Raw genomic sequence first — 25826 nt, 5'->3', positions numbered from 1 at the left:
AAAAATAAAAAATTCCAATTTAGCCTAGGAATCTAGGCCCGATACAAAAGGAAGGCACTCCCCTCCCAACCCAGTCTTCCTCGAGGCGCCCTGCTTGCTGGACAAAAACTCACGGTATTAGCAACTTTGCCAGAGAAGGGAGGGGGTGGGGGGAGGGTGTTACAAGGAAGGAGGTGTGTTGTGTAATGCCAGGGACACCTGCATCGGGGGACCCACCGAGACGGGATTGGGGATCGGGCCGACCGAGAAGGGCGCCGGCTCTCGCGAACAACGGGGGCGTGGCATCAGGCCCCGAGCCTGCTGCCTCCCAAGGCTGGTCCCACCCCTGAGCAGAGTAAGGGGGGGGGTGTTGGGGGATCCCCACTCTCCCAGCCCCTCCCTCGAGGGGGGCACACGCTGCTCATTTTCTCCCTCCCTCCCTCGCCCCCAGCGGGGCTCAGCGCCTCGGGAGCCCAGCCCTGGCGGGCGGGTAAGAGCTGCGGGTTTTGTCTGTTTGTTGCCTGCCTTTTTTTTTCCTTCATTCACTGCGGTTTGGCCCCTCCTGGGGCTGCAGGCACCCGGGGCGGGCGAGGGGCTGGCTGCCGCCCCCCACCTTCCAACCCCCAGCCCCCAAAGCCCTGGCACAGGTAGGGCCCGGACGCCCCAGCCTCAGCTGCTTTAGCATTAGTAGCCTCAGAAACCCCTTCCTCCATCCCAGTCCCCCCCCCCCCCCCCCGTACTCTCCTCCCCTCCCCCTGGTCCCCTCTCCCTGCCCCTGTCAGCAGCGCCAGACGCTCCTCGGCTTTGCAGCATTCACTACAAACTGAGAAACGCTCGGGCTGAAATCACTGCTTTATCTGGATGATGGACAGCTCTGGGAGAGACCACTGCTCCGCGGGGGGAGTGCCCTGCCTCCCTCGCCGTCTCCCGCACGCCAGCTCGCCTCAGCGCCCGGCCTCCTCATAGGCTGCCCCGACGCCGCCCCGCCGTCGGCCCAGTGGAGCGACTCGCCCCCCTCTCGGGGTCCCCAACGCGCCGGGCTGGGCTCGGAGGAGCCCCCCTCCTCACCCCCCTCTACCCCCGCCCCCCCCGCGCGGCCGTGCAGGTGGATCGTTCCCAGCGTTGGCTCGGCTCGGGCTCTTTTCTCCCCATTCTGGATGGCTCATTCTGCTGGAAGCGCGGTCCTGCGTCTGCCTCTCCGCGCCCCCCGGCCCCCCCAGCCAGCCGCCCTCACCTTCGCCCGCCCGGCCCCATGGCTCGCCGGCCCTGTTCCCTATAACGCTCCCCGGGCCAGCGCCGAGCCACACAATGGATCGGCTGTGGGGTCGGTGCACGCCGCCGCTGCTGCTGCTGCCGCCGCCGCCGCTGCTGCTGCTGCTGCTGCCGCCTCTGCTGCTACCCCTGGTCTCTGCTGTGGAAGGTAAGTGCGATGGGGGAGGGGGGAGAGAACCGGGGAGGGGGGGAGGGAGAGAGGGAGGCCGGGGGACCGGGAGGCCAGGGGCGTGGAGCCGAACCTACGCTCCCCATCTCCATTTCTTACCCCTTCCCCATCCGTCTGCCTGCAAAGTTTGCTCAGGGGCAAACTGTCTCCTCCGGGCCGGGGCAGGTGGCTATGCATTGGGGAGGTGTGTCTGGAGTTGAGCCTCCTCTCCCGAAGGCGGTGGAGAGGAAAGGAGAGTGGCTCTGTGTGTGTGTGTGCGTGTGTGTCTGTGTGTCTGTGTGTGTGTGTGTGTGTCTGTGTATGTGTAAGGAGGCGGGGGTTGGCGGGGGGGGGGGGAGCAGGAGGACACTGGAGGCTCTGATTGACTGTACCAGAAGGGAGGAGAAGGGACCATCTTGCCAAAGCTTTGTAGCTTGGCCAGCTCCGCGGAGCGCTTGGCTAGAGCGAGGGCCGGGGGGGATAACGTTCCCGGCACTTCTGGGGAAGAGCCGCCCGCGCCCGGCTCCCTCCCTGGGCAAGCCGGGCGTGGGGGGTACGAAGAAGACGAGGAAGGAGATGCCCAGAGCAAAATCGAGACTCCCGAAGGATCAAGGATGGTGGAAGGAAAGTTTGATGGCTGAGAAAGTGCTTAATGGGAGAATATTTCTGAGAATAAGCCCAGGGGCCCCAGGTACCAGGAAAGGTACCCTGAGCAAATAAGGAAGAAGCGTTTAAGGTGCCCGCAGCTGCTGGTATTTGTAACTGGAGCCCCCACGACCAGTCCGGATCAGAATCAGAGGCTCACAGAGCTGGAAGGGGGCCTGAGAATTCGAGAGCGGGGAGGCACCTTCGAACACAGAATGTTAGTCCTGAAAGGGTTCTTGGAACATAGAATGTTTGTTAGAGCTTAGAGGGATCTCAGACAGACTATTCAAGCTCAGGGTATTCGAGCTGGAAGGCACCTCATTGAGCTCGACCTCCTCCTGTGACTGTGAGGATTGCTAGGGGCTTGGCTTTACAATAGGACCCCTCCCTGGGTCCTGCTTTGGAACCCTGCTTTGGTAGAAAGATGGGTTCTCCAGACTCTGCCATGAAGTGGTCCTGGGTGTTAACATGCAGATCCTCCCTCCCATCTCCTTATGGTCCAACTGCCTGAAAAACTGATGGAGGCCCTTGAAACTCTTTCTCCAGCTGCCATCATGCCCAGCTGGGCAGTGCCTACCACCCTTCCCTTCTCAAAGCAGAGAAGAGCTCTTCTTGGGTTTTCCTTAGAGCATCCCTGACAGGTCAGTGCTCATGACCTGAAAGATGGGGTGATTAGCTACTGGAATTGCCCCTGCATACCAGGTGTTAACCCAAAGTAGAAAGTTAGTGGGAGAGGGCAGGTCTGGCAGGCTCTGAGGGGCATAATGGGATTCCTAGGGATGGGGCCTCCATTCATCTCCTGTGGGCCAAGACTTTCCCCCATCCCAGTTGTGCCTCACAGGGGTTATGACAGGGATAACCACTCCCTCCCCCTTTTTCTATCAACAAATGCTGTTTCAACCAGAAAACTGAGTTGCTGCCTCTGGAAAGAGAAAGATTGGGCTCTTCAGTCATGATTTCAATTTCTCCCTACTTAATGAGAGCTTAGGGGCTGGTAGAGGATTTGGGAAACTTTCCCTGGATAGCAGCCAGCAGAATCCACAGCCAGGACCAAGGACCCAGGACCAGGAGAGTCCATCCTCACTACTGGAAGCAGCCTGGCTACTTGGCGGTTTCCCATTGCAGGGCTGATGGGGTATTAAAAGACCATGGGATCTGGGTGTGGAGGTTTAAACCAAGGCCCGGCCACTGGGTTTCTCTGGAATGGGGATGAGGTACCACTTATTAACTCGGGCTTTGGGGAAATGACTCATGGATTGGCCTGCTATAGGTTATGCTGTTTACGGTATTATAGAAGCTTGGCATAAATATTGCTATTTGTGTTAGAGTAAGCAGAGCTGGAGGGGAGGAAAATTGGCCACTTGTACTACGATAGCAGTCTGGGTGTGTTTTTAATTATGGCGGGGTGTATGGTCACGGTTGTCCATCCATCTGTCCATCTGTGTCAGCAGCAGCACAGAGGGTAGCAGGACACTGGAAGATGGCAGATTCTAGCCTGGGTGGGCCAGGCCCCATGGTGGGTGGGCACAGTGCCCACTGGATAATAGGAATTAGAGCTGGAAGGGACCTCAAAGTTCATCTAGTCCATCTCCACAATTTGTATGTACATTTGTATGGAGGAGGAAACTCAGGTTCTGGAAGGGACTCACCTTGTCCAAAGTCACACACAAAGTAGCCAGGGAGAAGTGAATAAGCATTTATTAAGCACTTTCATGTGCCAAGCATTGTGCAGAACACTTTACAAATTTATATCATTTGATCCTAGGTCAAAGGATTAAAGTATCAGAGGCTTCTAGATTTATAGTTGGAAAGGACATTAAAGTCCATGTCATCTGACCTCCTTCTTTTACAGATAAGGAAATTGAGACAAAAGAATTTGAGTGACTTGCCCAGTAAGTGTCTAAGGAAGGATTCAAACCCAGGTCTTTCTGACTCCAAGGCTAATTAATGCTTGTCCTCTATAGGATTCAAACCCAAGTTTGAATCATCAACTTCATTGCGTTTTCTCCAATGCTGACTTGGTAAAATAGCAATTTCCTTTTCCATAGAACTTGTATGATGTGTATGTTTCCACAACAGCTCCATGGAGGATCTGAATCTAGGTTCTTCACTTCCAAATCCAGTGCTTTCTATATATTACCCAGCAGCCCCTTGACTGAAAAGGGGAACAGATGACCCCAGGGTCTGCAGGGAACATCCCTTTCTCTATCTGGTCTCAGGCTCCTCCACAAACATCTAAGAATTGAATCCTTTCATGAAAATAAAGCTTAAAAAGTAAAGAGAGAAAGGAAAGGCATTTTTTTTTTTACTTAGTAAAAGAACAGCAGTTCAGAAGTCTGGAGATCTAGGTTCTAGTCTTACCTTTTCCACTGACTTATTCTATAATCTCAGTCAAATCATTTTTGCCTGGACCTTAGATTCAGCAAAATGGGGATGATAATACCTGCCTTAGAGTCAGCAAAATGGAGATAATAATACCTGCCTTATCAACAATGTAATTTGTAGCCTATGGAAAGCAGAGAGATGTGCTAGACTTACTACCATAAACAGAGCCAATTGTTAAATTTTCATTGTGAGCATTTATTATGAAATTGACAAACATTGCAAATCAGGGCTTGGTTTATTGTTTTATTGATTGTATAGTTTTAAGTACGAGGAGAAATGTTAATAATGAAGATTAAATTTAAAAGCATGGTGGGTAAATTTTTTATTGTCCAGATCAATTTTTCTCAAGAATTGATTGTTACATATTTACCAGCACACTCCTGTCCTCTTCACATACTTTATATTCCAGCCAAACTGCCCTACTTTGACCTCTCACCTCCACACCTTTGCCTGGTATATGCTTCCTCCCCAAAGCTCCATTTTAGGTTTAGTTTAAGTGCCATTTCTTACCCAGAGGCTTAAAATTAAAAGTATATGGTGGGTACTTTTTTTTTTAGATTCAGTTATAAAATTATTTGCTAGCACATCCCCTGGAAAGACTTCCCCTTCCACCCTTTTGTGAACTATTTGTTATCTTTGAGTTGGAGTCCTGTGTCATCCTGGGAAGGCTTGGAGCTTATCTGAAATGTAGCTTGCTATACTTGAAAAAAGTCTGAACCACAGCTTTCAGGGTAGACCCTAAGTGGAAACAGGACATTTGGGCCTCCTTCTGCATTTAGACATAATTGGCCAGAGAAGCCTCTCTGGTTTTTGCTTATCTCACTCTCCCTGGTATCAGTTATTTGTGTCCTTAGCCATCCTTCTGTTCTCCCCCACTCCCCATCCCCCAGGCAGGTTAGGAAGACCTTCTGAGTCTGTATCTCTCAGTGTTTCCCCAGTGTGCTGGGCCACAGTGCACCTCACATAGTAGGTGCTTGTCATTTTATTGAATTGCCCTATTTTTATAGTACTTACTCTGCTTGTAGATGTAGGCTAGAATAGCAAAGGTCCCTGCATGTGAAAAGTTCAAAGGTAGACTGTCTAAGCAGAGAGGGCCTTTGGAAGAATATCATAACTGGGAGGAACCTTAGGACAGAGAATGTCAGAGTTATAAGGGGCCTTAGAACCCAGAATATCAGAGATGGGGGGGGGCCTTAGAAAACTGAATGTCAGAACTAGAGAAAACTTTCGAATATAGAACCTTAGAGGATGCCTTAAAGACTCTTCACCCTCTATTTTCTAGATGAGGAAACTTAGGCTCTGAGAAGGATTTCTCTTAGGCTCTCTAGTCAATAACAGAGCTGAGACTTAAGCTCAGATTATTTGCCTCACACACTAATATTAGTTCTTTCCATGATGCTATATATTATGTTGGATGATACCAAGCTAGTTTCTTAGAGGACCTGGCCTCTAGTTTATGACGATGATGGGGCTTTGAGCAATGAGCTTGGCGGTGTTCTTGTTCAGTTGTTGTTTGTTTGAGTCATGTACATCTCTTTGTGACCCCATTTGGGATTTTCTTGGCAAAGATACTGGAGTGGTTTGCCATTCCCTTCTCCAGCTATTTTTCCAGATGAGGAAACTGAGGCAAATAGGGTTAAGTGATTTGCTCAGTCACATTGCTAGTATCTGAGGTTGGATTTGAACTTGGTGTGCCTTCTCTCAATTAGCAGGGTATTGAAGCTCAGGAGATAAGGACTAGTCCCACCTCCAAGGATCTCAGGGTCTGCTTAGGAAGGAGAGAGACCTAGGTGATAACATACATTTGTAGATAAGATACAGATATGGGCAGTATATGTATAAAATGCCATGGGAAGTACCCGGATGTCAAATCCTGCACAATTTTGGAGGAGTTTGAGCTCCCTTCTAGTGGAAGTATGGAGAAGGGGAGTATGGAATCCAGGTAGATTTCCTGGAAGAGGAGGCACATGAGCTGGAAGGCTCATCCAGCATGGAAGTAAATCAAATTTCAATTGGAGAGATGAGCAGGAAGGAATTCTAGATGGAAGTGACTAGCATGATGAAAACTACTTAGACAGGTGAGGCTGAGGCATGTTGAATTTGAAAAAATTCAGGGGGCAGCTGGATGGCTAAGTGGATTGAAAGCCAGACCCAGAGATGGGAGGTCCTGGGTTCAAATGTGACCTCAGACACTTCCCAGCTATGTGACCCTGGGCAAGTCACTTAACCCCCATTGCCTAACTCTTACCACTTTTCCCCCTTAGAACTAATATATAGTATTGATTCTAAGACAGAAGGTAAGAATTAAAAAAATATATATTCAGCTTGTTTGGAGCAAGGGTGTCCCTGACAGTAAGAATTATAGCCACCCTCATTTGGACAGCAGATTTGCCAAAGACTTAGCATGCATAGCTTCATTCAGTCTTCATAAATAACCTATGATGTCAGGAGGTAAAACAAGCTTCATTTCTTTTGTCACTGGTATAATCAGGGGACCCCCTCACCCTATCATCTTCCCATGAAACCATATCCTCCCTCTAAAAAGTGGCTCAGTTAACCCGTCTTTTAGCTAGATGCTAGAGCCATGCCTTCCACCATAAAGGAGCAGAGTATGCACCCAGCTTCATGAGGAGTGTCCCCCAAAAAAACAACCACCATCTTACCTTCTGTCTTAGTATCAGATGGGAGAGGGCAAGGGCTAGGCAAATGAAGTTAAGTGATTTTCCCAGGGTCACACAACTGGAAAGTGTCTGAGGCTAGATTTGAACCCAGGTCCTACTGACTCCAAGTCTGGCCCTCTATCCTTCTAACTACCCCTGGAACACACCCTTGGTCAGCTCCATTTTAACTCTGTTTTACCAGCCCAAAGTTACAAACAGAAGCAAAGCTGAGGGTTGAACCCTCATGTCTTGACCCTAGGTCCAGTAATCTTCCCATAACACCCTGCTCCATTGATTATCTCCAATTTTTCCTCTTGTTTATCCATAGTTGTTTGTATGCTTTCTCCCCATTACACTCCGGGCTCCTCAATGATAGAGGTTTCTTTTGCCTTTTTTTAGCCTAATACCTGGAGTATTTTGTTTGATCGGTCATTTTCAGTCATGTCTGATTCTTTGTGAACCCATTTGGGGTTTTCTTGGCAGAGATGCTGGAGTGGTTTGCCATTTCCTTGTCTAGCTCTTTTTATAGATGGCCAGCAGAGTAAAATGACTTGCTCAGGGCCACACAGCTATTAAGTTAAATCTTGGCATATAGTAGGAGCTTAATACTCAACGAATAACTGAGAATAATTGGTATACCTTTTTTGAAAAGTCTCTGATTCTTCCCCTTCTTTCCCCTCTGCCTCCTGTTTAAGGATACATAATAATAATTTACATTTCTATGATGATTTAAGGTTACAAAGTTTTCTCACTGTAACCTCTTGATGAATCCAGGAGTTTCTCCCTGGTCCTGGGATCTTTTATCTTCTTTGTATCTCTCCCATTGACTCCTCCTGTTACAAATATTATCATTCCCATTTTCCAGAGGAGAAATCTGAGGTTCAGAGAAGGGAAATTACTTGTCTAGGGTCACACCTTTGTAAAAGTTGGAATTCAGACTTGAACCCCCATTAGGGCTCTTAATGTCAAGTCCTTTGTTTTTTCTCTTCCAACACATTCTCTGTACTGATGTCAACAGGGCTAGCAGCCGCTCCCCTGGTGTGGATTGGGAATCTTTCCCAGTTTTATCTCCCATAATCTAGCAAAGCATTCAAGCACCAGAAGTGTTGGGGCTACTTTTTCCCTTGCTCCCAATTCTTCCCCTCACCCCCACTTAATTTGGGGCCAGCCCCAGGATTAGCCAAAGCAGGCCAAAGGCTCTGATTACAAGACCTCATTAGTTTAGAAAAGTAGCCGAGAGCAGTTTCTGGGACAGGAGGAGGGAATGATGAATCATCGGGTCAGAGATGCCTGATCAGAGAGGATGAACCTGGCCCTGTGTGCCTGGGGGTATGTGTGTGTGTGAGTGTAGGCATAAGGACATGTACACACACATGTATGCGTGTGCACAATAAATTCCTGTGTATGTGTATGTAACATGCTTATGTATACATGTTCTGTACATTTCTATTTGTTCATGTGGAGCCTGGGACTTGACCACTGTTATTTATTGATCGAGAGATTGATTGATTACGACGAGGCATGTGATCTTAGATGTGTCTTTCCCACCACACCTCCTTTTTTGATTTTAACCCTTCCCTTCTGTCTGAGAATTAATACTATATATAATAAATATATACAGGAATAAAATATGTAATGAATGTGTATTGGTTCCAAGGCAGAAGAGTGATAAGGGCTAGGCACTGGGGGTTAAGCAACATGCCCAGAGTCACATAGCTAGGAAGTGTCTGAGGCCACATTTGAACCCGGTACCTCCTGTCTCTAGGCCTGCTCTCTATGCACAGAACCACCCAGCTGCCCTCTGCTTCCCTTTTTTTGAGTCTCAATTTTCCTTTTTGTGAAATAAAGGTGTTAAACAAGATGCGCCTTTCTTCTGATCCTCTCATATTCAAGATTCTCAGGTGTTTGTTGTTGTTGTTCAGTTGTTTTTTAGTCATGCCTGACTTTTTGTGACCTCATTTGAGGTTTTCTTGGGAAAGATCTTAGGGTGGTTTGCCATTTCCTTCTATGGCTCATTTTATAAATGAGGAAACTGAGGCAAATAGTGGGAAGTGACTTGCCCAGGGTCACACAGCTAGGGAAGATGAGTCTTCTTGACTTGAGGCCTGGTTCTCTACTATACTGCCTAGCTGCTCTCTAGTTCTAAATTCTATCTCCTATATTCTAATGTAAATTACAGATCTAATATTCTGCGATGATGCAACCAGGACAGATCAGCCCTTCTTGCTGTTGATCACAGCAAAGTCTTAAAAGTTTTAAGTCTGGAACAGCTAGGGGTCCTGAGTTCAAATTTGGCCTCAGACAATTACTATCTATGTGATCCTGGGCTAGTCACTTAGCCATACTGTTCTTCTGCTTTGGAACCAATACACAGTATTGATTCTAAGATGGAAGGTAAAAGAGAAAGAAAGGAAGGAAGGAAGGAAAGAAGGAAGGAAGGAAGGAAGGAAGGAAGGAAGGAAGGAAGGAAGGAAGGAAGGAAGGAAGGAAGGAAGGAAGGAAGGAAGGAAGGAAGGAAGGAAAGAAAGAAAGAAAGAAAGAAAGAAAGAAAGAAAGAAAGAAAGAAAGAAAGAAAGAAAGAAAGAAAGAAAGAAAGAAAGAAAGAAAGAAAGAAAGAAAGAAAGAGGAAGGAAGAAAAGGAAGGAAGGAAGGAAGGAAGGAAGGAAGGAAGGAAGGAAGGAAGGAAGGAAGGAAGGAAGGAAGGAAGGAAGGAAGGAAGGAAGGAAGGAAGGAAGGAAGGAAGGAGAGAGAGAGATGAGAGAGAGAGGGAGGACAGAGGAAGAAAGGAAGGACCCATCATTTCACTGATATGGTGAATTCCTAGATGTGAAATCTCTCTGCTAATACAGGTTAGCACTTTTAGTCTCAGACCAGGACTTCTAAATTGTGAGTATGTGTGTATGCCTCTGTGTGTGTGTGTGTGTGTGTGTGTGTGTGTGTGTGTGTGTGTGTGTGTGTGTGTTATGGACCCTTTTGACAATTTGTTGAAACCTATAGAGCCCTTCTCAGAATAACATTTTTAAAAATTCATAAATGAAGGAAATGCTTAATTAGAGGCTAGTAAAAATAAAAATGTCCATTTTCAAAAATACAGTTTCATAGATCCCTTAAAATTTCGCCACGGACACTCCCAAGTTAAGAACCCCTGCCTTTAAAAGTTGCCTAGAACACTGAACATTTAGAAAATTGCCTGGGATCATACAGCCAAGTATGTGTGTCTGAGGCCAGCTCTCTCCTGGTAACAAAATGGTACCCCCAAACAGGAGCTCTTTTTTTTTTTAAACAGGAACACCTATTCCCTGTGGTTTCCCTTTGCAATTTGTAAAAAGGTGATTCTACTCCCTCCCCTATTCCCTGGCCACCCTCTTCTCGAGTTAAACATCCCCAGGGCCTGTGCCCTCCCAGTTTGGGTGGATTCTGGCATGTACTGGCTGAGCTCATGTATCTAGAAGGTCCTCTTGCCCTTTTCCCAGTATCTTAGAGCAGCCTTTTTCTTAGATCATCCTTGGCCTGAGCTCCCCATGGCTAGGCTGGGCACAAGGCAGGCCCTAAGCTGATTTTGCTCGCAGGCTTGGCTCTGACCCAGCAACTGACAGGGAGGTTAATGACTTCTGTGGGGTAGGTGCTTAGAGGGAAGATGCTAGCTGGGCTTAGCTTGGGAGACCATTCATTCAGCAAACCATGATGGAGCACCCACTATGTTCTTCTTAATGGGTATCATGGGCAACCCAGGCATGAATCATAGCCAGCATCAGTGCCAGTCCATGAGGATCCCCTTCATCATATTCTATCATCATGTCAAAATTAATAGCTCCTATGTCTATAGTGATTGATAGTCTGTATAGAGCTTCCTCACAACCACCCTGGGAGGCAGGTCATCCGAGACCCCATTTTACAGATGAGAAAACTGTGAGGTGATTCAGAGAGGCAAACTGACGTGAACTCTGTCACACACAGAGAATTGGGACTGAATTCTGGGCTTTCATCATCCCAGTGAAGAAAACCCCTCTACCAAGGCCAAATGGCAAATGAACTCTAGCTGAAAGTCTTCCGAGCAAGGGTTCTTAGCCTGGGGTCCAACAACTTGTTTTTAAGGAATTTTTTTGTTAACTGCATTTCAGGATAGTTGGTTTCCTTTGTAATCTTATGTATTTTATTTTCACTGTTGTTTCATTTCAGTTGTATCTAACTCTTTTTTTTTTAAACCCTTATCTTCCATTTTAGAATCAGTACTGTGTATTGGTTCTAAGGCAGAAGAGTGATAAGGGCTAGGCAGTGGGGGTCAAGTGACTTGCCCAGGGTCACACAGCTGGGAAGTGTCTGAGGTCATATTTGAACCCAGGACCTCCCGTCTCTGGGCCTGGCTCTCAATCCACTGAGCATCCAGCTTCCCCCTGTATCCAACTCTTTGTGACCCCATTTGGGGTCTCCTTGACAAAGATACTGGAATGGTTTGCCATTTCCTACTCCAGCTCATTTGAGGGATGAGGAAACTGAGAACAATGGGAGTAAGTGACTTGCCCAGGGTCATACATCAAGTAAATATCTGGGGTTAGACTTGAAATCAGATCTTCCTGACTCCAGGTCTAACACCCTACCTATATGCCACCTGGCCTTCTTCACTAAAAACATTTTTTTTTCATTCAAAAACTTCATTGGACTCATCAAATTGCCAAAGAGGTCCACATGTGCCACACTTAAGGTTAAGAAACCTTGTTTTAGGGAGTTGCCCCGGGGCCACTGAGAGCTTAAGGATCAAAGATGAGACTTAAACTCAAGTCTTCCTGACTCTTGAGGCTAATTCTCTCCCCAAACTGCCTCTCCCACCAATAGAATGATAGGAATTTGGAGCTGGAAGTGAACTTAGAGATCACCACACTGCACCCCCTCCCCCTCCATCCTGCAGAAGGAGAAGGTGTTCCTTGGCAGAACTAGCATTCTCCAATTCTCTTAGCAATGATTCTTTTGCCAGGATCTGTATTATGCCTTCTCCCTTCACCAGATGCTAAGCTCCATGAGGGTGGGAGGTGTCTCCTCTAACTTCCTAGTTTCCCTAGGGTCAAGTGGAGTATTTTGTGTTTGAAAAGTATTTCAAAGTATTTGCTGAACTGAATTTGAATGGCTAGAAGAAATCTTAGAGATAAGAAACCCCAGAGGAGAAAAGGCTCACTCAGAGTAACCCCCAGTTTGCCCAGATCCCAGGATCAAACCTGTTTTAGAAGCAACTAGGTAGTACAGTGGTTAGAGCACTGATCTGGAGTTTGGAAGTTGTCTGACTCTTCATGATGCTATATGGGGTTTTCTTTCTTTTTTTTTAAACATTATTTTATTTGGTCATTTCCAAACATTATTCATTGGAAACAAAGATCATTTTCTTTTCTTCCCCTCCACCTCTTCCCACCACCTCTCCCATAGCTGATGCGATATTCCACTAGGTATCACATGAGTCCTTGATTCGAACCCATTTCCGTGTTGTTGGTATTTGCATTAGGGTGTTCATTTAGAGTCTCTCCTCAGTCTTATCCCCTCCACCCCTGTAGTCAAGCAGTTGCTTTTCCTCAGTGTTTTTACTCCCACAGTTTATCCTCTGCTCATGGATAGTGTTTTTTAGATCCCTGCAGATTTGTTCAGGGACATTGCATTGACACCATAAGGGGTTTTCTTGACGAAGATACTGGAGCGGTTTGTCATTTCCTTCTCCAGCTCATTTTACAGGTGAGAAAACTGAGGCAAACAGGGTTGAGGGACTTGACCGGGGTCATACAACTAATAAGTTTCTGAAGTCAGCTTTGAACTCAGGAATATGAGTCTTCCTGACTCCAGGTCTAGCACTCTATCTACTGTACCACTTAGCTGCTTCTGAAAACAGATTTAAGATGTAAGTTCAAATGTGGCCTAAGACACTTAGTGTGTGACCCTGATCAAGTCACTTAATCTCTGCCTGACTCATTCTCCCCAACTGTAAAGTAGAGGAAACAAAAGCACTTCCGGTCTATGGTTGTTGTGAGGATCAAATGAGATAATGTTTGTAAAGTGCTTAGCATAGTTCCTGGCTCATAATAGACATTTAATAAATGATTGTTTCCTTCTTCCTCCCTCTCTTCCTTACTTCCTCCCTTCCTTTGTTTTCTTTCTTTTCCTTCTGTTCTCCTTTCTTTCCTTCCTGGTTTTTAGCCCAGTTTTTGTTCTGCTAAACAATGCAACCTCTATTTATTTTGTGTTTGTTTATGGGCATTTTGTGTGTTTATTTTCTGGATTAGTAAGCAAGCTCCTTGAGGGCAGGAACTTTTATCTTTTGTTTTTGTATCCGCAAGCCCTAGAAAGGGTACCTGGCCCCAGAGCTGGAGCTTTAAAGATACCAATTGATTAATTTGTGATCTAGTAGGAAAGGGAAGTCTTAGGCATGGTAAAAATAAATAGCAATGCCAGGCTATAACAGGGTGAGTCCTGGAAGGTAGACTAGGAGACAGAGATTGAGATGAGGAGAGCCCAAAGAAAGGAAGACAGAGAAAGCTGGATGTAGTGGAAGGATTACTAGACATAGAATCTAAGCACCTGGTTTTTGAGTCTGAGCTTCACCATTTCCTATGACACAAGGGGGTTAGACTACAAGGTCTTAAAAGTTTCTTCTAAACCTAAATCCCATAATTCCTGCTTTATAGGAGGCAGTGAGACTTGGAACACCTAAACGCCTTGTCCAAGGTCACACAGGTAACCAGTGGTAGATATAGGACCAGATGTAGCAGGGGAAGACCTATAGGGATCTGTAAGTGCCCCAGTCTTCAGGATATAGTCCCTAGCCCTTTCCACTGCCTCCATTCACTCCCTCCAAGAGGAGTAAACAGGAACTCCCCCAACCTCCTCCCTCTCCAGTGTGAGTGCCTGTGGGGCTAGTTCAAGGCCAGCCTTCTTCCCCTCCTGGTTCTGACATTCTCTGTTTACATGCTGTGTCATAGGGGCCCTCCCAGCTCTGACATTCTGAGTTCTAAGGCCCCTCTTGGTTCAGGTAGTCTATACTGTACTACTAGTAGAATAGTGCCTGTTAAAGAAGTGGCTAAAGAGGGGAAGCCTGGGAGGGAGGAATATTTATTTTATGTTCTAGCAGAGGCGGGGTTGAGGGCAACCACTAGGCAACCAGCCAGAATGCTTCCTGATTCATATCAGTCTTGGTATGATAACTCTTACCTTGAAAGCACTTTGAAGCCATTGAAAGCTATTGGTTCTTTCTCCTTGATTTCCGGGAGGTAGATGGTTATCTGCCATCCTGAGCTGGGATGACACTGAGTCACTGGGTAACTTGCCTGTAATCACATAACCCGCCAGTGACTAAGCAGGATGGAGGTGGCTAAGCTTCTAAGCTTCCAGGACCAACCTCTCCCTGGCTGTAGTTCTATCGATGGGTCTTTTTTTTGGAGGAAAGCTTTGTACCCCCATCAACCTCTCCCCCAAACACACACACCCATTCAGGTTCTGATAAGGACGAGTTGGAGCAACTTCCTGGTGTGAAGAACAACACGTTAATTGTGTTTAGTCATTTACCCCAGTATACGTTTCTCACTCTAAACCTCACTGTCTTCATCTGTAAAGTAGGAGTCATATTTTCATCCCCTCTCATGGTTGGTGATGAGGAATCAAGTGAGAGAACAGATGCAAAGGGCTTTGGAATCCTAAAATGTCAAGTAACTGTGAGCTTCTGTTGTGGCTTTATATGTCCTATAACTGTGCTGACTCAAATACAAAAATGGTACTCCAGATCCTCTCTTTTAACTAGTATGTGGTTTTCCTATTAGTGGTGGAGGAGTAACACTCTCCACGTGGGCTGGAGCCCCCAGTGGTGGAGGGCACACATTTAGGAGATGGCTCTGGAGAGGAGAACCATAGTGCACCCATCATGTTTGATGATTGGATAGGCATAAGGCTAAAGGAGCAGACATTGGGAGAATAAGAAAGCAGGAAAATGTGGGTAAGAAGAAAGGATGGAAGCAAAGGGGAGAGTAGGAATGGGGAGAATGCTATAGGACCATGCCCTGTTGGGTGCCATCATCCTGAGTCTTTTGTCCCTAGACCAGTCAATATAGCCCCAAATAATTTCAGACTCATAGAATGTAAAGACATGGAAAAGGGCCTTAGAACATAAAAGGGAAAAATTTGGAGGAGGCCTTTAGAATGTAGAATGTAAAGATCTAGATGGATCTTTAGAACACCTGGATGGGGCCTTTAGACAACTTAGAGGTAGCTTTAGAACCTAGAATATAAAGCTCTGGAAGGGACCTTTAGAATAAAGAATATAAAGACCTAGAAGGGTCCTTTAGAATATCTAGAAGGGGCCTTAGAACTTAGAAAAAAGACCTAAGAAACCCTTCTCTCCATACTACTCATTGGACAGATGAGGGACTGACTCCAAAGAAGGCCAGTCTCTTCACTCCCTTGCTGTCACCACCTCCAAATTCCAATTCAATTGAACAATCCTAAATTAAGGACCTAGTAGATGCAAGGCCCTGCATTCCTCTCTATGGACCAATACCATGTGGACCTTACTCTCAAAGAACTTACAATCAAATGGGAACGAAGCTGGGGAGACAGAACAAATGTGTAGATAATTGTGATATAAAGGATGTTTAAGGGATCTGAAAGGAATCAACAGGATATAAGAAACATAAGGAAAGAGAGGTCACTTTCATTTGGGGCTGGGGTAGTAGGGAAGGCAAGTATGGTACCTCAGTGAATCCTTGACAGAAAAAAGAGTTTGCTCAGTAGCAGAGATTGGGAAAGGACATCAGTCTGGACATGGAGGATGCCTTGAACAAAGGCTCAGAGATGAAAGAAAGATGGCGGCTGGGGCTGGAGAATAGTCTAGCTTGCCTGGGATGCAGAACATAGGAAGGGAAATGTCACCAACCTAAGGTTAGAACCAGGAAAATTAGTTTGAAGTAAGCTTGTAAAGGACCTTAAATGCCTGTTCTAGGAATATGGCCCTTGGACATTGGCTCACTGTGCTCAGAGATCCTAATTTCAGCCTCTGATTCCAAGTTTTAGAAACCCAAAGTATCCTCCAAAAGCACAATCTAAGGAATGATCACATCAATAATGTTATAACTGATGAATTAGCTGGTAATCGATTCATTGTCTACTTATTTAATATCCCCTATGTGGAAGGCACCGAATTTGGTAGGGCTGTACTTGCCGCCACTGTATTCAGTGACTACAAAAGGACATATGACATAGAACCTACTCTCAAGGACTTAATGCTAGAATGGCCGGGCTGGTGGGGAAGTCGAGAGAAAAAGAAAGACAAGTACGGATGGAACTGCTTCAAGAGAGATTGAGACTGGTGCCTAGAAGGGGAGGGAGAACTGGCGTTTACTGAGAGGCTGAGAGACATTATCTCAGTTGATGGACTTTAAGCGCTTAACTTTGCACTAAGATTTTTGGGACACCCTGTTCTGACATTTCAATTTCTAATGTGGTAAATAGAGATAGATATAACCCTGATACATAAAAACTCTTTAGGAGAAGGGGAATTCTTCAGAATTTCTAAGAGAGTAAAGAAATCCAGAGACTAAAAAGTTTGAGAATGGTTGGATTATATTTGGTCCAACTCCCTCAGGGAAGCTAAGTGGTACAGTAGAGAGAGTGTTCCAGACCTGGAGTCTAGAAGACTTGAGTTTAAATGTGGTCTCAGATACTTACTATGTAAGTGGTCCTGGGCAGATCATTTCATCCTGCTTGCCTCAGTTTCTTCATCTGTCAGATGAGCTGGAAAAGGAAATGGCAAACCATTCTAAAATCTTTGCCAAGAAAACCCCAAATGGGATCACAAAGTCAGATATGACTGAAACAACTGAACGATATTAACCAACTCCCTCATTTTACAGATAAGGAAACTGAGGACCAGTAAAATTAAATGGGAGAATTGACTTACCCAAGCTCCAAGTACAGATGGGATCACAGGTCTCTTCCCTCCTGGTCTAATTCTCTTTCTACTATATCTCTCTAGATGATATCCTGACCTCCATCCCCCACTCCCTTTCCTTTTGCCAGCTTATAACGGTACCCTGGGCATGGACTCTATCTCCGGAAATGTTTGGTGGTGTTGCTACAAACATTAATCCTGTCTGTCCAAGACTCAGTTTTACACTGAAAAGGGGTCTTTTTTCCCTCACCTATAAGAGGGAATAAGGTGAGCTGTGAGCATCTGGGGATCCTCTCACCCTGCCAACGGGGAGAGATGGGCTAGGTAAATACAGAAAATGCATTTTTAAGGTGACATCAGACACAGGGCAAAATTCAGCAGCCTTGTACTGAGAAATCTGACAATATTGATGGCCATTCCCTCCCATTCTGTGCCTGTGTGACCAACTTCTGGGGGCTGATGTTCCTTTAAAAAAAAAAATTGCTCTTTTCACATTGTTCACTATGTTAGAGGATCCTTGAAAATGCCCCGTAGGGATTTTCAAAAGTGGGTGTAAATAGTAATAGATCACATGATAGAATCATAAAATGTCAGAGTGGGAAGAAACATCTGAATTGGAACACCCTAGCAGGAAGGGACTGTTAAGTTTTTCTAGTCTGGGCTCTTCATTTCATCAAGCAAAGAGGGTCCAAGTGAGGAACTGATTTCATTAATTCAGGAAGCATTTATTAAGCTCCTTCTAGCGACAGCACTGCATTAGGTACAAGGGGAGACACAATGTTAATTTAATATATTTATTTATTGATACATAGTCTAGATAACACAAAGGGCTCTTGCCTCTGTGGAACTTATCAATCAATCCACAAGTGTTAGACACTTAGTGTGGGCCAGGTCCCCAGCTCTAGAGGGGCATAAGACCCAAGTACAGGTGAATTCTAATGCACAATAGTAACATGATAAAAGGATGGAGGTAGCTGGGTGGCTCAGGGAATTGAGAGCCAGGCCTAGAGATGGAAAGTCCTAGGTTCAAATTTGACCTTAGACACTTCCCAGCTGTGTGACCCTGGACAAGTCACTTAACCCCCATTGACTGGCCCTTACCACTCTTCTGCCTTAGAACCAACACATAGTATTGAAGCTAAGATGGAAGATGAGGGTTTAAACACACACACACACACACACACACACACACACACACACACACACACAGACTTTCAAAACAAAAGACAATAGAAGGTCCTAGAGGAACAGTTATCAGTGGGATCATCAGGGTTGGCTTCACAGAGGAGGTGACATTTTAGTTCATTGGGAGCATATGGATAGGAATTAAATTGGCAAAAAGGAAAGAAGGGAAAGGAGGATATTCCAAGTATGAAGAATAAGGAGAGAAAGCAGTGTAGTGCATAGAGTACATGAAGGAAACTAGAAGGAGAGGAGGCTATCAAAGCATGGCAGTTCCAAGAAGAGCCTTGTTTGTCAGGCTTAATTTGGGGAGCAATAGGGAGCCCTGGACAGTTTCTGAGTGCAGCAGTGACATGACTGGAATTATGCCTATGGAAGTATATTTGGAGATGGTTTCGAGATGGCTACTGAGGAGTCTTTCAGTTCCCAAATTCTCTGGATCAGAGTGAAGAGAGAGTCGGGCATCTCCTGATAAAGTGTAAGCTTCTTAGGCTGCTTTTCATTAAGTGTCCTTATCTCTAGTGCCTAGCATAGTGTCTTTTTTTTTTAAAATATATAAACCCTCACCTTCCATCTTGGAATCAATACTGTATATTAGTTCCAAGGCAGAAAAGTAGTAAGGGCTAGGCAATGAGGGTTAAGTGACTTGTCACACAACTGGGAAGTGTCTGAAGTCAGATTTGAACCCAGGACCTCCCATCTCTGGACCTGGCTCTCCATCCTCTGAGCCACCCAGCTGCCCCCTTTCATAGTGTTTTGTGAGCAAATGCTAGAGGAATTGAAATGAGGCAGAAAGATCTGTACCCTAATGGGATTTACACCAATGGGGGGCTGAAACTGGTTCATTTGCCCAAGGTGACACGGGAGTTGATTGCCACTGCGGTGGGCTGAGACCCAGTTCTCTTGTCACTCTCCCAGAATTGGGTTCTTGGGGACAGAGGAGGGGGTGCGTCTTGCACCTGTTTAAGTGGTCCAGGTGCCAGAGGACTGGCAGGAGGGGCTGGAGGAGATTGAAGTCTAGCTGCCCGTGCATGGTGGGAGGCAAGCAGGGTCAACAGTCCCATTAATACCCGGACACATGTCCGAGGCCCCTAGCTTGTCGCTTGGCCTGATTCCACGGGAATTCAAGAAAGGGGGAAAAAAGCTTCTGAAAAATGTGAGCGGCGGAAAAATCTGCTTAGCTCACAGTGGGATCTGTCAGTTGCCTGAATGGGGCTTCCTCGGCTTCCCAGAGGGTCCAGTCCAGACCCGAGAAGGGCCTGAGCCAAATGTGGCTGGGGCGGCTTCCGGAGCCATCTGAAGTCTCCCATCGCCATCCCCTTTCGTCGCAGGACCGTCCACGGTTGCCCGACTGATCTGTGCGGCCTCTGTCTGTCCACATCAGTGTCTTTGGTCCCCAGGGAAGCCCCCAGATGGCAGCAGCTACAGCTGTTTACTCTATTGATGCTGCCCAGAAGGTGCCAGGCTCCTTCTGTAACCCCTGGGACGCCAGGGGAGCTCAGCAGAGTTGAAGCTCTGCCTGTGACATTCTTGGCTGGGGGAGGCATTGTCCTCCTCGGCCTCAGGCCAAGACTGGAGAGGGAGAGGAGTGTGGGGGAAAGAACCCAGGACTGGGAAACAAGGACAGACTTGCCTTCCAGTCTCCTCTCTGCGCTGACTTAGGGGACCCCAGAGAAGTCATTTCCCTTCCTTCATACTTTTTTGTTTCTCAGGAGAGTAATCTTTAAGGTGGTCACCCTGAAGTCATCTTGTCCCTGTGGTATTCAAGCTAGAGGACTGGCCCTGGAATCAGCAAGCACTGAATTCAGGTCCTGCCTCTGACACCTGCTAGGAGTGTGACCTTGGATAAGTCCCCTAAACTCTCTCAGACCCTCAGAAGAGGAAGATCAGCTCAGATGCCCCCTCCTCCGTAGGGCCTTCTTAGATGTGAGCTTATATGTCTGATCTCTGCTGCTTTCTACCTGTGGGACCTTGGAAAAGTAATTTCTCATTTCTGAGCCCGAGTTTTCTCATCTGTAAAAAGAAGATAGATGGTCTCTAAGGTCTCTGCAGTCTCTACCAGACAGGATTATTATGAAGAACAAATGAGATAATGTATGGGAGGTGTGATCTAAATGATAAATAGAATAACTTTTATGATAAAAATAAATATGGGCATAAGAATTGGCCCTGTGATTTCTTTGATTCCAGGGAACCTCCCAGGTGTGGAAATTCCTACAAATGCAGTTTAGTAACTCCTCTGCAATTGATAGTCTCAGAGAGTTGCCTAAAGCATTGAGAGAGTCCACAGGGTTCATCCAAATGTGTCAGAGGTAGGACTTGAACTCAGATCTTTCCTGGCCAGCTTTTAATCTTCTATGGCACTGCTACCTGCCCTCATTCAGTAAGGCAATTAAGTCTCTGTCTCTATCTCTGCCTCAATTAGTATTGAGAACTGGGAGGAACCTTAGAAATCCATTTATTCCAGCCTATCATCCTGCAATTGAAGAAACTTATCACTGGAAATTATTTGCCCTGGCTACACAGGCAGAATGCATCAGAGGGTAGATTTGAACCCTGGGCTTCTAACTCTAGGGCCAGAGCTTCTTCCACTATAAGAACTATGGAACTGATGGTCGCTTCTTACTCAACTTGGCCAGCTCTCTCCCTATTACACCATGTCCCATTTTTGTTATTGTTGGGTTGGTGTTATAAAGACACAGCTGTGACATCCTAAATCTGCACAAGTGGCCCCAGGCCTCTGGGCACTTCCCTCGCTCTCCCTCTGACACACATCCTCCTGATCTGATCCCAGCCAACACAGAAGCTTCACCCAGTCCTCTAGGGTCTGGCCCTCCATGCCTGAATTATTTCAATTTTGTCCCAGAACTGGCCCTGGGCAAAGGCATCCAGGTCTTTCTGCTTCTATTCCAGGCTTTGGCATTTTCCAGTCACCCTCTCAGGCTCCCTGGATCTTCCCTTTGGCCTCATCCCACTCTTATCTGCTTTACCTGCACATGAACTCTCACATAGGGAAGCGGAAAAGCCCTGGGATCCAGCAGCCCTGCACAATGGCCCTCTATCCACTGCTGGAAAGTGGAAAGCTTGGGGCCTTAGGTTACTTGATCCCCTTCTCTAGCCCTCAGTTTCCTCAACTTTAAAATGGGAGTGATCATATTTAGACTACCTACTTCAGTGTTCTGGTGATGATCCGATGAGATAATTAAAGTGTCTCTAACCATAAAATGTTTTTTATAAATATGTAAATATCAGCTGTTGTTATTACAGTTTTGTATAAGTAGATGGGAATGAGATGTATGATGTTATGGAAACAACACTAGATTTAAAGGCAAAAAGATAGTGATGTGGATGGTACTCTGGGCTTGGAGCCATGGGACCCAAGTTCCAATCTGGTCTCTACCACTTGTAATCAATTTGGGCCTTAGTTTCTTCATTTGTAAAATAAGGAAGTCAGACTTAATTCTGCATTCTAAGGTCCCTCCCAGCTCTGACATTTCTTGTTCTAAGGTCTCTCCTAGCTCTGACATTCTCTGTTCTAAGGTCTCTCCCAGCTCTGACATTCTCTGTTCTAGGGTCTCTCCCAGCTCTGACATTCTCTGTTCTAAGGTCTCTCCCAGCTCTGATATTCTCTGTTCTAAGGTCTCTCCCAGCTCTGGCATTCTCTGTTCTAAGGTCTCTCCCAGCCCTGATATTCTCTGTTCTAAGGTCTCTCCCAGCTCTGACATTCTCTGTTCTAAGGTCTCTCCCAGCTCTGACATTCTCTGTTCTAAGGTCTCTCCCAGCTCTGACATTCTCTGTTCTAAGCTCTCTCCCAGCTCTGACATTCTCTGTTGTAAGGTCTCTCCCAGCTCTGACATTCTCTGTTCTAAGCTCTCTCTCAGCTCTGACATTCTCTGTTCTAAGGTCTCTCCCAGCTCTGACATTCTGGGTTCTAAGCTCTCTCTGAGCTCTGACATTCTCTGTTCTAAGCTCTCTCCCAGCTCTGACATTCTGTGTTCTAAGGACCCTCCTAGCTCTGACATTCTCTGTTCTAAGGTCCCTCCTATCTCTAATATCCTATGTCCAATCCATGCAAGAGAGGAGAAAAATTCTCTGAAGGGTCTTACAAAATTTCCCCATGATTTGTTACTCCCCCCTCACGCCCACACTCCACCACACCACGATCCCCAAACAAAGAAATGCCCTATTCTTGTAAGTGCAGCCACCCCAGAGATGATGGGATGAGCCACTGGATCAGGACCCTGTGCCAACGGCCAAGCTCCATGAGCGTTCTCCTCGGTCATCAAGAGATTCTCTCCTGCCCGAGGTGTGGTTCCGCAGCTATAAACAGACACAACTGCTTGTCTATCTGGAGCTCAGCACATAGAAATAAACACAGCTGTGTTTATGACAGAAATTACACATCCCAATAATATGTTCATTCTGGATAATGTGGCCCAGTTAGGAGGAGAGGGGGAGCAGAACGCCGAATTTCCTGAACTCATGTGTCGGTCTGAATTCTGCCATAACTGTGCAGTTGAGTAGACTGACATGGGGGCCTTTTTAAAGAGACCAAGTTCACTTCTTAGTATTGTGCCCCAGAGTCCTTCTCCCATACTTTCTCTCTCTCTCTTTTTAAACCTTATCTTAGAATCTATACTAAATCTCAGAAAATCTGCTAAGGGCTGGGCAATTGGGTTAAGTGATTTACCGGGGATCACACAGCCAAGAAGTTTCTGAGGTCAGATTTGAACCTAGGACTTCCCATCTCCAGGCCTAGCTGTCCATCTACTGAGCCACTTAGCTGCCCCCAGACTTTCTCCCAGAAACCTCAAAAACTGAGATTGCCTAGGCTGGCACTGATACTGGAGTCATCAACATGAGCCTGGAGATTGCTTTATATTCCCTGAGCCTGTCAGAAAATTGAAGGACAGAATTGCATGTGTCCTTCCCTGGTCTGGGGAGAAGTTGAGGCTTAGTCATGGTGGGTATTTTAAACTAGCTGGCCTTAAAGCTATGTGAGACTCTATTGTGGTCATGGAGGTGTCTCCTGGGTAGTTTCTCCTAATTAGAGCTTTCTGGGATTCACAGAATGTCAGAACTGGAAGGGGCTCTAAAATTTAGAACATTAGGATAAAAGAAATATTGGAACATGGAATATTAGAGATAGAAATGAACACAGGACAAGAGTGTTCTTTCTTCTGATGTTCTTTGTTCTAACGTTAATTCATCCCATGAATACTAAGTGCCTACTGTGTGCCAAACATCATGTAAAGCACTGGTGTCATGGCTATGAAAATGAAACAGCTCCCATTCTCCAAGAAGCAGGATAGTTGGAGAAAAATATATCTAGGGAAATTTTAAATACAAAATATATGCAAAGTTCTCCTTCCTTCAGGGAATGCCTTAGCCTAACATGAGCTGTTGGAGCTCCTCTTGACACTAGCCTTGAGCACCTTGGTTTTTGCAGAGTGCACAGTCTTGGGCAGCTGGTCCCCAGATGCTGCTAAAGCCTGTGGCTGACTCCTCCTTTATAGTGGGAGGCAGGCTCCCTGGGGGTCTAACTGTGCCTGTCCAGCATGGCAGCAGCTGGAATCAGCGTAGGCCCTTGTACTAGAGATCTTAGAAGAACCTCTTGTCAGTCTGATCTATTGAGTGCAAGAATTTTAAGAGGCTATGTCTTCTGGTGCCCAGAAGCCCAAGATAAGTTTTAGAATAGATATGTGTCTTGGGTAAGTCCTTTCTCCTTTCTAGGCTTATTATTCCCCCTCTATAAAAAGAGATGTTTTGATTAGGTAGTCTCTTTTCCTAAGGTCCATCCTAGTTAATGAATTGTGTTCTAAGGTTCTTCTGAATTCTGATGTTCTGTATTCTAAGGTCCTTCCCTTCCTATATTCTAATACCTTTCTTAAGTCTAGCATCCTATGAGAAGGTCCTTTGGACACTTGTATGTTTTCCAAAGATTCTAAAGACTGAGATACCCAGACAAGTCAAGGGATGGAGATTAGAGAGCAAACTATATGACTGATGATATTCTTTTCTTTGAGCCTATACCCTAGTAAAAGCAAGGACCCTGGAGAGATTGGAAAGAGGGAGAAAAGTGGGAATGATCACCAAGGGAGCCTAACAGTCAGAGCCATCCTACAACTTGAGAGGGATGTTGTATGTATGCGTGGCCTCTAAGGTCCTTCCCAGATCTTCATCTGTGACCTTGGGTTTATGTAAACAAGGCTTTTAAAGTTTATTGTAGGACTGGGGAGAGGGGACCTGGTCCAACTTTTACTAAGTGCCTACTTTGTGTAAGGTACTAGAGTTGGGGACATAGAAACAAAGTGAAAAAATCTTCCTTGCCTAAAAGGAGTTACAGTTCTATTGGCCCTCAAGCTTTGCCAGCAAAGATGTGAGGCCCAGATATAGCCTCTCAGCCCATAAAAAGGATTACTGTATCAGAGGTAAAGTGGATTAGGACTGTGGTCCTTCTTTCAAGAACCCTCCACTGTTGCTTTTTCCTTCCCAAGAGTAGGGGGTAGGAACCAGTCTGGTAGAGTTAAAAGTGACTTTAAAACAGAGAAGATACTATTAGAGAGAACATGGCTTATAAGAGAAGAGGGAGCTTTAGAATGTGGCTTAGAGTAGAAGGAGTCTTAGAAGATGGCTTATAAGAAAAGAGGGAGTCTTAGAATGTGGCTTAGAGTGGAAGGAGTCTTCGAACATGGCTTGTAAGAGTAGAGGGAGCCTTCGAATTTGATTTGTTAGAGTGGAGGGAGCTTTAGAATGGAAGGAGTCTCAGAAGATGGCTTATAAAGAGAAGAGGGAGCCTTAGAATGTGGCTTAGAGTGGAAGGAGTCTTAGAACATGGCTTGTAAGAGAAGAGGGAGCCTTAGAATGTGGCTTAGAGTAGAAGGAGTCTTAGAAGATGGCTTATAGGAAAAGAGGGAGCCTTACAATGTGGCTTAGAGTGGAAGGAGTCTTAGAAGATGGCTTGTAAGAGTAGAGGGAGCCTTCGAATTTGATTTGTTAGAGTGGAGGGAGCTTTAGAATGGAAGGAGTCTTGGAAGATGGCTTATAAAGAGAAGAGGGAGCCTTCGAATGGCTTAGAGTGGAAGGAGTCTTAGAACATGGCTTATAAAGAGAAGAGGGAGCCTTAGAATATGGCTTAGAGTGGAAGGAGTCTTAGAAGATGGCTTATAAGAGAAGAGAGAGGCTTCAAATGTGGCTTAGAGTGGAAGGAGTCTTAGAAGATGGCTTATAAGAAAAGAGGGAGTCTTAGAATGTGGCTTAGAGTGGAAGGAGTCTTCGAACATGGCTTGTAAGAGTAGAGGGAGGCTTCAAATGTGGCTTAGAGTGGAAGGAGTCTTAGAAGATGGCTTGTAAGAGAAGAGGGAGCCTTAGAATGTGGTTTAGAGTGGAAGGAGTCTTAGAAGATGGCTTATAAAGAGAAGAGGGAGCCTTCGAATGTGGCTTAGAGTGGAAGGAGTCTTAGAAGATGGCTTATAAGAGAAGAGGGAGCCTTAGAATGTGACTTAGAGTGGAGGGAACCTTAGAACATGATTTTTGAGAGTGGAGGGAGTCTCAGAATGTGGTTTAGAGTGGAAGGAGTCTTAGAACATGGTTTGTAAGAGTAGAGAAGCCTTAGAACATGACTTACTTGTTAGAGTAAAGA

At 45.9% G+C, this 25826-nt stretch overlaps 1 protein-coding gene across 3 annotated transcripts in view; it reads left to right on the top strand.

Moving 5' to 3' along the window:
• Positions 1 to 206: 206 nt before the first annotated feature.
• EPHB2 (EPH receptor B2) overlaps positions 207 to 25826 on the top strand; it is a 309543-nt gene continuing 283923 nt past the window's right edge. For 2 of the 3 annotated variants that reach the window (XM_056795606.1, XM_056795605.1), the window contains exon 1: positions 774 to 1399. In XM_056795606.1, the coding sequence (XP_056651584.1) occupies positions 1288 to 1399 (112 nt within the window). In that variant the 5' untranslated portion in view covers positions 774 to 1287. Of the gene's footprint in view, positions 1400 to 25826 lie in introns of all 3 variants that reach the window. The other variant, XM_056795607.1, reaches the window with a different exon arrangement.

Source organism: Monodelphis domestica, chromosome 4, assembly GCF_027887165.1.
Source record: "Monodelphis domestica isolate mMonDom1 chromosome 4, mMonDom1.pri, whole genome shotgun sequence".
Taxonomy (NCBI): domain Eukaryota; kingdom Metazoa; phylum Chordata; class Mammalia; order Didelphimorphia; family Didelphidae; genus Monodelphis; species Monodelphis domestica.
This window is presented reverse-complemented; position numbering and strand designations above follow the sequence as displayed.